Consider the following 12,943-nt stretch of genomic DNA (forward strand, 5'->3'; position numbering starts at 1 on the left):
CTTCAAGTCTGGCTTATTTGAGATTGTTCTGTAATATTTCTCATAATGTAGGCTACCTTATCTTATCTATAACTCACAACTCACAACAATGTCCTTTATTTCATAATATCTGAGTCACTTGCAGAAAATCTGTTATTTTCTGGAAGTGACAATTCTTGCCTGTAGTTATGAGCCATAATCTGGCTCATAGTAACAGGTAAAATACTGGGTTGGTAATCCAGGCATTTCATTCTTATCACTTTGGTCGTATTTTATGTTGAAATGATTCTGAACATTAACACAAGTTGACACAATGCAGGTGTTCCATATTGCACTTTATTCAGCTCTGGGGGGACAGAACTGGGCTGAGATGAGACCAGTTCGCTGTCACAGAACAATACTTTATTGCTTTCGGGCTTCTGGTGTCCAACATGTCAAAACCCATCTCACTGTGCCTGCACACTGACAACACAGATAGCATGTGCCTACTCTCTTCTAAAGTGTATATTTGTGTACAGTATAATCAACACTTGAAGATAAAATACTGTATCAGCTCTTAGAGCTACTGTACTGTGTTGACTGACAGAGGGAACCACAAGGAGATAGAGAGCGATAAATGATTGGAGAGGAGACAGAGGGATGGATTGACACTGAGTGTAAGGTTTCTGGTGGAGGCATAGCGAAATAATGTAACATTAAAAACACTGACACGTTAATTAAAAACAAAACTATCCAGATAAAAAGACTACAGATGAAAAAGAGCATTGTGATATTCTTTCAAGGTAACTAGCGGGTCCATTGTTGTACAAAGAAATGCTGTCACTTTCGAAGATTTAATTCTACATCATGATTACTTACAGTAGATGTGTTTTCATATGGGCATATTTTAAGAAAAATACCCAGAATGAAGGAGAGATCCATTTCATGGATGCTATATTAGTATTTTCTGGCTGAATCTACTGTATATCTACTGTATGTGGTATATGAAATGTCATTGTTCTGTCACATACAGATGTAGCCCTAAGAGAAGTCCTTACTGCTTATTTGCTCAATTGGGGGAGATCTAGGATAAAGTCTAACACTGTGCAGAGTGGTGAAGTTATGCTTTCCCTAGTTTGAAATAACTGGCGTCATTAAAGAGTGTAACATATTCACCCCCTCTCCTCCTGTTTCAAGCTAGTGTGAAACTGAGACTGTCTGTCTGTCTGTCTGTGTCTGTCTGTACGTGCTGTTCTGTATATACTTGTACTGCTGTATAGCATATTATGTATATATGTCACTATCTGCAAATCTGTCCACCACAGGCTGGTCCTAATGGCAAACCAAACTTGGGCTGAAAACACACCCACATTGCTCAACTATGAACACCTTTAACCATTGCCTTGGATTTTGTCAGAGAGGGAGAGGTGTGATAACATTCCAATCTTTTCCTTTGTTTGTCACTCTGCCATTATAATGAAATGCTCCACTTAACGCTTAGTGTTTGGTGTGGTCCAGAACATGCACAGTACTTAATCATACTGCCCAACCCACATCTTTTCTTTTCTACAGGGCTGTGATTGTGTCAACAATATGGTTTGTCTACAGTGCTGTGATTGTGTCAACAATATGGTTATGACCATTTAAAGGCAAGGAAATTAATTAGTCGAGACATCAATACAAACCAGTGCATGGACTGTGGTTTGGTAGTTTATGGCGCTGTGCTGGTGGAAGGAGTTTGATCGGGTTTTGCAACTTCTGGCCAAGCTAAATGAGAAATCTCTGTATCTTTCAAAATTGCTGATCATGTTCTTTTAATGTTTAAAAGTCTGTCTCAAATTAGAAAGATGCTTTCTCTGGTCTCATGAACTCGAGAGAACGTTCACCCTGAAGTTAACTTGATGAGAACATTCTTCCCAAGGGCACAAGCCTGTTCTTTCCATTATTGGTATTGACAAACAGCTCTGATTTTGATTATTTTAAACTCATTGCAGCGTGACCAGAAAGTGCTATCCTAATCTGAGTGCCAATAACAGAGTAGCCTCTAGAGGGCGACTTATGCAAACAAAACTCAAGTCCAACTAGAAAATTTAGCTACTTGCACAGGTCTTCACCAGGCTGAGTGGCCTACCTAGGGCTGTGTCAGTCCTGGACTCAAATCTTTAAAGTCAATTACATTGACAGGCATTGTCACATGACTCACAAGACCATTTGTACATCATTTGGTGCAAATAGTGACTTTTCTAGCATCTATGGTGCCCACTAAGTGAAATCACATTTGTCTCTGTGTTGTTTAGAGGCCCCTCAATGTGTGATACATCTTTGGGGCACTGCACTCATTATTTGTGGTATTTCTTGCTAAATGGGCCACTCCCGCAAACTTTGAAGCAAATCCTAACCAATCTGAATGGAATATGATTTTCCTACAATTTGTAGGAGTAGTAGAAAAAAGTGTGTTTTGAAGAACACGCAAAATGGTGAAAGATTTTGTCAGGCTTGCGTATATGGTTTCATCATGATCCAAGTAATCGGGTGAGGGGGGGTTGATTGTATGGCCTACGGTTCAAGAGTTATAGGCCAAAACGTGTAACGGTCTGTTTATAGTGCTACCATGAGGCCAACTTGAAACGTTTGGGGTGGAGGTTCTTCCTTGGCCTACTGGGAGTGAGAGTGCAAAGTTTCATGCCGATCGGTCCAGTGGTGCCCAATATTAGCTGCTCAAACACAGACAGACAGACAGACAGACTCACGGGAGTGAAACATCTTCACCTACTGGCCTGTCAGTCTGGCCAAGAAGACAATCATAAAAACCAACTCCTGCCAACCAGATGGAAGGCACACGTATATGACTACTTCCTAGAGTTGTGCAAGGCTATGAAAAGAAGGCAACTAAAGATACGTTCTACACCATAGCATGCGCTATAGATGCACTGGCAGGCAAAAACTGGAGCAGGCAGTTCAATGGAATTCACTGAATTCAATGAGACTCGGGTGGACAAGTGTATGAATAAACAATATTCTTAAGGATTGTGACCGTTGTCAGATAATCATTCATGAAAATAAAGAATATCATATCACACTTTGGTTTCTGTGCTCTTGTTTGTGTACACTATTTCATTTTATTTGAGGTATCTAAAGAGCACAGATTAAGTTTCTACCTGGCCAGTCCATACTTCCTGAAACATACTATGTGCTCTTTAGATACCTCAATAAAATTATATTGTGTGCCAGACAACATAAAACAATCTTTTATATTCCTGAAATGATTATTTTACAAAGGTTGCAATCATTCAAAGATACTGTTTATTCATACGCTTGTTCACCCAGCTCTCATTGTCTTCAATGCGTTCCATAAAACGTCGGGTTCCAGTTTGTCTCCCAGTGTGACAAAATCTGCCAGCTGAAATAGCTGGACCAGAAAGGTAACGGTTATGTCCTTTCATTATTTAAATAGCCTTGGAGTTGTGACTCATCACAGCACTGCATATGCAATTACAGCCTTCATTCACTGCTGTCATCAGTCTCTAGGTACAGTACAGTAAACGCAAGGTCTGGAGTCACATAATTGCAAGTCTATACTAAGTCACATGACTGGGATGAAGGCGTCTTGGTCACACGATGTGGGAGTGTGAAGGTTGTAGGCTGAAGGGAGGAAAGGGAGAAGGCCTCAGTGGTCCAAGATGCGGAGGTTGCCAGATACAATTTTATTTTCTAGCATGGAGCCAGCAGGAATATCGATCCGGTCCCCATGGTTAGCTATGATGATTACTGTTCCCTGTGAAGCACAAGACCACACACCATAGGTTTAGGCTTGCTTTGTTAGCTGCATACAAAACCTAATGATTTGTACTGACCTATTTTCTTCATTGGCGAGACAATAATTTGCAGGTACCATATCATTTTTATTTACCAAGGTAGTGAATAAAACTTCACCTAATTATCACAGAAGTCCCTGCCTCTACATCTGTGTAACTCCGGTTTTAGCCAATTATTTGGGCATTTTGTGTTGGCTGCACTAGCCTGGAGGGGTCCAGCCAGATTTAGATCAGAAAATATTTCTCCAGGCTATGGCTGTACTATACACATACGAATGAATGAATTTGAACAGCTACTGTGTGTGGTGGTTACATTTTCCATGTTAGTATACTGACCTTCAGTGAAACGTGTTTGCCAAAGGTGACGTCTCCAGACACCGTAAGGTGGTCTAGCTCCAGCATGTCAGGGATGCTCTCAAACCTTGTCAGGTACTCCTGGACCTACAGACAGAAGGAACAGAACAGACAGATTTATCAATGACTGCATGTTTAACATGTTTACTAATACAATACAAAAATGTATGGGGAAACTGCTGAACAGCTACAGTACATGCTGTTTTTACAATGCCAATCCATTATGATTGAAGTTATATTTATAAAAATGAAATGAAAAAATAATAACCCTAACCCTAAGGATGACAGTGTTGCTCTGTCTAACACTTTGTTATCAAACAATAAATGCACAATGGAATTTGCTGTGCACCTTCATGCTCCCCAAAGGTCACCACTGATTTAGGTGACGCCGTGGCCTTGCCTCTAGCATCACCCTTAGGCCAAAATTGCCACTTGCACACATAATATTTCATAGAGCGAATTGTCATGAAACCAGCTGAGCGCTAGTTCCCAGAGGATTAACATTTGATTGACTTCATGACCTTTCCTCTTTTCTTTCCCTCAATTTCCACTTGTTTTCTGTTCTAAAGGCACTTAGTAGCTTTTTAATCATAGTACTTTATTTTATTTGACTTTAAAGCTTTTGCTGTCATTTACAATATGTGTTAATCCTTCAGTGAATATACAGTACTTATATGTAAGTGGCAGCGTGGCCTCTAGTTTCTGCTAGTGGGGCTTTTAGACTCTTTTTCATGTCAAGCTAATTGTACTTCAAATTAAAACTATAGTTGCAGTTGCAGTAGTAGTAGTTGCAGTAGTGCTTACTGTACATCAGTGGTACAGCAGTAGAAGTATTACTACACAACGAAATCTTCATGTTGATTTAACAGTAGGACCACTAATAGGACCACAATGGAAACAAGTCCCCTGGACTTTTTTTGTGTTATCCTTTTAGCCTAAATGTCTGACTGTACCTCGTGCTGTTTACATTTCTGTCTAATAAAGCATTCAATCGATCAAAAAAGTCGTAGTAGCACTAGCCACTAGTATAGACAAGAGTATACTGTAACAGAAATGTGGACCAATGTACAGTACCTGTGTAAAGGAGCTCCCCAGTTTGACGTGGGGCGTGGTGGGGAACTCTCTCTTGCAGCTCATGGTGAGAGAACCTGCGTCCAGGCTGTACAGGTTGGACATGACCAGTAGCAGGTCAGAGGTGGTCTTGACAGGAAGGAAGCGGCTGCGCGGCACGTTGATGCCCATGGCGTTGTCGAAGGACTTGATGGCCGCGCCCACCGCAGTCTCCAGCTGGATCACGTTCAGACCTCCGTCCAGCGTCTAGTGTTAGTGGCAGAATATAGGACAAAATTACAACACGTATTCACGAAGGCAGTGGCAGCACTTCTGTTTAGGTAGCTGGCTTATGAGTCAAGAGAAAACGCCAGGAAATTCGACAGGAAAATACCTCCATCTTGTGCTGTGTCTGGGGTAGAAAAGTTATTGTGAAGTAATCAATGTTGATTATGTCAGCCTTAAGGTTAAATAAAGTAAACAAAGGTAAAAATAGCCACCTAAATATGATTAGGTGACGGATTGGAGAGAGAAATATAGTTTAAAAAGGTCCACACATTATAGATGAACTTTATTTGTATTAACTTTATATATTCTATATGCAGGTCTATATAGATGTGTCTTGTTCAAAATCAGGTTGTATTATGAGTTGCTGGCAGGGCATTGAACTGGAATGGTTATGTTATTTTTTTTGTTTTTTTGTAATTGATGTGTCTGATAATCCAATGTGGGATGGGTCAAGAAATTGTCCGGACATGGAAATACAATATTCATTCATTCATTCATATGCTTCAGTGGCAAGTATCTTTTGCCATTTAATCAGCTCAGTAGCTTACTATGATGGCTGTGTACTTTAAGTTAGTACAGTTACAGTAGGTCGGAGTGGCTTATTGTCAGCATCAACTGAACAACAAGAGCGTCTATCCCCCCCTTTCTTTTTCTTTTTGGCTTTTCTGCCTTTATTGATAGTTTTTTAGTGAAGATGGACAGGAAAGAGGGAGAGAGATGGGGAGAGACACACAGCAAAGGTCGTTGGGAACTGGACTCGAACCTGCAGCGCGCTGTCAGGCTGCATTAGAGCCTATATGTGGTATAGCGTCTATCCCCTTTATAATGTGCAAGAACCCGGGGAGATGCATTGCTGGATTACCCATGCCGAGCTAATCATACGCTGAGTTGACAGTGCCCAGGATCGAACCCAGAACCTTGCGATTTAAAGGTGAGCACATTAAGCACTGAGCTACCAGGACTAAGTGTACTGTATAACTTCATTGCCAACAACGGTTTGATTCATAGCACTGTGCACACTTAAGTGCAGGGCTTTGTTGTCATTAAGACATCGGAACAAGTTCTATAGGAGTAGTTTGTTCACAGGAGTGTGACTTTGAACCCAACGCAGCCTTTGTTTGAAGCTTTGGGGTTACATACATATCTAAGTTGCTCTACATGGGAGCAAAGCCTAAAATGTAGATTTGTAATGAAGACTGCACATGAATTTATTAAAAATAGACATTCATTTTTTAATATTAGGCGACTTTTCAATGTTATCTATAATCCCTCATCTTCTCAACTCCCGGAAGTACTTATCTCGCTGGATGCCGAGAAGGCATTTGATCGGGTTGAATGGGCCTTCCTATTTGAGACATTAGACAGATTTGGATTTGGCAGAAAATTTCTTAAGTGGATTAGGCTATTATACTCGTCTCCAATGTCCTCTGTTCGTACCAATAACAATTACTCCGAATACTTCCCCCTTTTCAGAGGTACAAGACAGGGGTGCCCCCTTTCTCCTCAACTGTTCGCACTCGCTATTGAACCGCTCGCCATGGCGTTAAGACGGAGCCCGCACTTGAGTGGTGTTGTCAGAGGCGGTGTCGAACACAAGGTCTCATTGTATGCAGATGATCTGCTTTTATATATCTCTGACCCAGCCATCTCCCTGCATTATGCCCTCTCAATTCTTGATTCATTTGGTGAAATTTCAGGCTATAAACTGAACTTTGATAAAAGTGAGCTCTTTCCGATAAATGATGCTGCCCGTGATTATTCATTAGAAACATTGCCTTTCAAAGTCTCTCGAAACGGTTTCTCCTATTTGGGGGTAACCGTTAAAGACAAATTTGCTAAACTTTTTGAGCATAACTTCTCCCCGCTTTTAATCCGTACCAAACAAGATCTTGAACGTTGGTCCCTTCTCCCGTTGTCACTCGCAGGCCGCATAAATTCCGTTAAAATGAATATACTTCCTAAATTTCTGTATCTTTTTCAATGTATACCAACCTTTATTGCAAAATCTTTCTTTAAAAAATTGGATGGCATTATTTCTGATTTTATCTGGAATAAAAAAATGCCAAGGCTGCGCAAGACCATCTTAGAGAAACCTAAACAACTTGGTGGAATGGCACTGCCTAATTTTTTATTTTATTACTGGGCCGCCAATTTTCAAATTATACTGTATTGGCTACAAGACTATGACTTGAATTCGTCCCCCGAATGGTGGCTTATGGAATCTTCTTCCTGTACTCCCGCATCCCTGACCGCCTTAGTATGTGCTCCCACGATTGCGTCAATATCTAAATTCTCCCACAATGTCTTAGTTAAGTCAACCCTTAAGATTTGGACTCAGTTTAAACGCCATTTTGGTATTCAATTATTCCCATTAATAACCCCTCTGTGTGCGAATCCTTTATTTCCTTCCTCCTTACAAGATCGCGCATTTAAAATCTGGTATGATCATGGCATTAAGTCAGTCAGAGATTTGTTTGAGGGTGGCACTTTTGCTTCTTTTCAACAGATTTCTACAAAGTATAATCTGCCCAGAACCCACTTTTTCCGGTATTTGCAAGCCCGTGACTTTGTTCGTAGAAAATTTACTATCTTCCCGACTATTCCACCTAATTCACCCGTAGACACACTTATAGCATCAGCTCCTGTTACCCTTAAGGGAAAGATATCCTTGCTTTATACCACATTATTTGATCTCCATTTACCATCAACCACTGCATATAAAACTCTTTGGGCCGAGGATTTGGAAGAGGATATTCCTGACGCAACCTGGGAAGCCATTATGAGTCGTGTTCATACTTCATCAATATGTGCGAAACACGGAGTAATACAGTGTAAATTCTTTCACAGAGTGTACTGGACCAAGGTCAGGTTAGCCAGGATTTATAATGATGTTGACCCAACGTGCGATAGATGCCACCAGGCCCCAGCAAATCTTTTTCATATGTTTTGGACTTGTCCTTCCTTACATCCTTATTGGTCATCTATATTTGACACTATTTCGGATGTTTTACAGTTGCCCATAGATCCATCCCCTATTATTTCCCTCTTTGGTGTTCTCCCTGAGACCATTTCTCTACCTAAATATAAATCAGACTTTGTTGCTTTTGTGACTCTATTGGCGAGACGCCTTATTTTGACCCATTGGAAGAAAACATACCCACCCTCCCATTCCCGCTGGATTTGTGACATACTGTACTTCTTAAAATTAGAAAAAATTAAGTACACATTGCGTGGCTCGATCTCAAAATTCTATAAGACATGGCAACCTTTTCTATCGCACGTTGATAATCTTGCACTTGAACCCCCAACGGAACCTGATTGAGTCTGTAACCTGTATATATGGCAGTAGCCAATCTGTTGTGATAAACCCTTGGTGTATACCTGCCTGACACCTCACTGACATGTACATTGCTTTCAATGAACATACCTGTGTTTATGTTGATAGACCATGGACTTTTTCCTTTATATATACGTGTTATTGGAGATTTTAAGTTGTGTATTTGTATTTGCTTTGTTGTCTGTTGTTGTTTTCCTTTATGTATGTTGGTTTTGTTGTTGTCTTGTTTTGCTGTTTATATCCTATTCAATTTATCTTTTTTCATACTTGAGATTTCTCTATCCTGTAACTTAATTATTTTGACCCTTTGTAGATACTCTGTTTATTTGCTTCAGTAATTACTGTATTACTTGTGAGTATGCAAAAAAAACAAAAACGAATAAACAAAACGTTTAAAAAAAAAAAAAAAGACTGCACATGAATAAATACTATGAAGTTATCTACTCTACTCTACTCTACTACTATCTCTCTCTCTCTTTCTCTTTCTCTCTCTCTCTCTCTCTCTCTCTCTCTCTCTCTCTCTCTCCATCCTTTGTGTTACTGTCATCTAGCAGAAATGAGACAATATTGAGATGCAAATATTGATTATTGACTATTGATTGATTACACTGAGTGTGTGTGCCTTCAGCCAATAGACAGGTGGTCATTAAACTGGTTGCTGCTTCTCTCTGCTCGGATTGCACATCGATGGGACCCCCTTAGTAACCAGAGCTTTTAGCATGTAACATCCAATAGTGTGACTAGTGTGATTATTCACAATATATGATTCATGACTCCCGGTAGTAGAGGTAGCAAGCCTTCATTAGTGTGTGTGTGTGTGTGTGTGTGTGTGTGTGTGTGTGTGTGTGTGTGTGTGTGTGTGTGTGTGTGTGTGTGTGTGTGTGTGTGTGTGTGTGTGTGTGTGTGTGTGTGTGTGTGTGTGTGCGCGTGTGCGTGTCCTACCTTAGGGTTAACTATAATCTCCATATCCATGGCATTCTGTTCCTGCAGCCTCTTGATGGCATTTAGAGAGATCCACAGGTTGTTGGTGTTGAAGATCTTAAACTTGGTGACGGATTTGAACTCGTCCACGTGAGCCTTCGGCACCTGGGCAATCTCCAACAGCCGCAGTTTACCTTCATACTGGATCAGCGTTCCACCCTGGAGAAAGACCCAAACGTTTGAGTATAGTCAATTGTTTTTACAAGTGGTTGGTGGTCCGATTACCTGTTTGGGGGGATCTGATCTTAGGTCAGTTTAAGGTATCTGCACACTTCTAAAGTACACATTTAATGCCTTTTAAGACCTTTTTAATACCTCTAAAAAGAAAAAATAATACCATTACCTCGGCAAAAGAACCGACCGTTAGGGCTGAAGATATGGACAAAATGTTATATCTCGATATTGATGCCAAACCTTTCATATGGATTTATATGGACGACTTTGGTTAACTGCTTGCTGCATTAAGGACTTTTCAGATGGCGAGGCGAGGGAGCAGGTCTAGTTCTATAATCTGACAAAAGTGTGTATGTTCATCGCACGCACACTCCCACCCACTGCCAAAGTGGAACTGTCTTTCAACGCAACATGCAGAGAAACAAAGGGGTGACATTCATTTGGCAATGTCTCTGTCTAAAACAGTGGCAAATGTGTTATTGGCTGGCTGTGTGTAGGCTATATTCCACACAAGGCGTACCACTACCTACCGAAGCGAAATGTACACTCTGGAATCATCATATTACATTGTTTGTCATATGGGCTTACGTACCATATTATCTGCCGACATCAACGGAGTGAAAAGCAATAGTCTGTTTGCGACACGTTTATTAATTCTGCCCAAGATTACATTTAATACCCCCACTTATACAATTCCAGACATTTTAAGACATTTTTAGGCCTTGAATTGCAGAAACTAAATTCAAGACATTTTAAGACTTTTCAAGGATCCGCGGGAACCCTACATATTGGCCTGAGACCATTCCTATTTGTGGAGTGATATGAGTACATGGCCATTTAATCGCTGTTTAAACACCGATATCTGTGTTTTTCCCTAGTGCTTTTGTCTATATGTACTCTGTACTATTATTATGTATTTGCAGGATGTATGCAGGGTCCAAGTGTATTATTAATTCCAGTAGTAGGTTTTTTGTTTAACAGCAAATATATTGGTAATTTCTCATTTTTGAATAGAAAGAAGTCGCTGCACACAGCTTTGATGCAAAAATATGATTTTGATATCAACGATTCAACATTCCAGCAGCAACAGTGCTGCCTTTATCACATCTTAACTAATCTAACATTGGAATTAGTATAGGTTCCATAAATACCTCATCAGCCAGTACCTACTGCATACCTTAACGTCGGCTCGCGTTTTGTCCGTCACCTCCATGATGAACTCGCAGCGCTTGCCATTGGGCTGGCTGACAAGTTGGTGCAAGATGTTGAGGTCCACGGTGGCTCCCAGGTTGTCGATGTTAGACACAAAGATGTACTCCTTGCCCTGGGCTATGAGCTGATCCAGCAGGCCAGAGTTGTAGAAACTGGCGTAGATATCTCCGTGACCAGGCGGGTACCACACGTCTGCGTTCTGACCCGTCATGCCCATGTCTGTGGCCACCGGCAGGAGGGACTCCTTGTTGATGCGTGGGTACCTGAAAGCAGGGGGAGGGAGGGAGGGCAAGAGGAGGGAGTAAGATAGAGAGAAAGAGGGAGAGGGAATGTCAGAGGGTTATCAAGAGTAATAATAATAACACGCTAACCCCAATAATAATAGTAACAATAAAAGACGTAAAGGGAAAAAAGGAAGCAAATGGGGTGCAGGTGAAAATTATGATTAATCGCTAATTCTATATACTGCAGCACTGCAATTTGCTTTTGTCCATATTATGGAATTCTCAAGAAGAGCATTGCAAAAAAGAGAGAAATAAACTAATTTGGATCTGTCACTCACTAGGGAGCTCTGAATGCGTGACTGCACACATAAATGGATAAAAGCACAAGGAGAATACTGCATTTCTAATCTCAGTGGATGTTTGCTTCATGTCTCATCTACGCCGTGGAAACCTTTTTCTCGCAAAACGCCCACCCCTCCTGTGCCGAAACCTTGTCTGTTTAGATTTCAGATCTGCACTTCAAAGGCCAACCACATCAAGAAAAAAAAATATATATATTTTTTTTGTTTTTCCATGAACGAAGGGAGGCAAGGCAAATGGCCTAGAAAAAGGAAAGACAGTGAAAGCCGTCATTGCTGAGTACAAGTGAGAAACCTGATCAAAGAGCTCCTGAGAGGGATCCACGTCAGGTCAACTTAACAAAACTCTTCTCAGGAGAGAACAGGAGCAAGCTCTGATTTGGCCGTTGGAAGATGAGGAGGGAGAGCAGGTGAAAGTAAGTGTAAAAGCCTCATGAGTGGAGGATTATCTTCGAGAAAGACATTTTGCACCATAAACTATCACGATTTTCAACATTCTCTCCTTATGTCTATTATAGGATGTTTGCAGCCAAAACACTGCTGAGCATTCTTCTGTGCGTCTCTGAAATGCTGCCCAAGTTGTGCTGAAAAGTTTACTTGAATGTGAAAACTACAACCATTGCATCCTGGTTGTAGCTGCTACTATTGGCGGCTGTGACATTGTCCTTGTTTGCTGTGTTTATGGCAAAATAATGATCTTGACAACAGAAAATAGAAGTAGAAATTGTTCCTAGACTAAGACAACTATTAAGTGAAATGCACGTCAGCAGCATGATAGTGTCCCTTTAAGGAAGCATTAGTAAAGAGTCTAAAGACGTCTCTTCTCCAAAGTTGTAGAAATTATTCTTGTGGTTGTATCTGGCAAAATAAGTTATTCTAACGGTCATGTACTCAAATCTGATTGTGTTTCTGATTACTCAGAACTTGAAGAGATTAAACCTCATTAGTCTAAAGAAACCATTCTTTAATTACAATTAAATCATTCCAATCACATAACATGAGCTTAAAATTACTACTTAGATGAATCTCCTAAATTTGATCTACTGGGAAATAGATCAAAGTTACCACCAGGAATATCTAAAGCAGAAAGAACATGCTTTCATCACTGCAGCTTGAATTATTCTTTGCAACTAGAAGAGTCAGACTCGACCAGAATTTAACGACTGGGTTAAGCTGATGATTGTTAATGCC

The 12,943-nt window shown here is 40.6% G+C and overlaps 1 protein-coding gene across 2 annotated transcripts in view; it reads right to left on the reverse strand.

Annotated features, from left to right (window-relative positions):
- Positions 1-295: 295 nt before the first annotated feature.
- The window catches only part of ugp2b (UDP-glucose pyrophosphorylase 2b), a 47,903-nt gene continuing 35,255 nt past the window's right edge, over positions 296-12,943 (reverse strand). For both annotated transcript variants that reach the window (XM_080450274.1, XM_080450273.1), the window contains 5 exons: positions 11,135-11,432; positions 9,745-9,942; positions 5,202-5,444; positions 4,110-4,214; positions 296-3,733 (listed from right to left, as the gene is read on the reverse strand). In XM_080450274.1, coding sequence (XP_080306400.1) covers positions 3,626-3,733; positions 4,110-4,214; positions 5,202-5,444; positions 9,745-9,942; positions 11,135-11,432 — 952 coding nt within the window. In that variant the 3' untranslated portion in view covers positions 296-3,625. The remainder of the gene's footprint in view (positions 3,734-4,109; positions 4,215-5,201; positions 5,445-9,744; positions 9,943-11,134; positions 11,433-12,943) is intronic.

Source organism: Gymnoscopelus braueri (assembly GCF_963280865.1).
Source record: "Gymnoscopelus braueri genome assembly, chromosome: 14".
NCBI lineage: Eukaryota > Metazoa > Chordata > Actinopteri > Myctophiformes > Myctophidae > Gymnoscopelus > Gymnoscopelus braueri.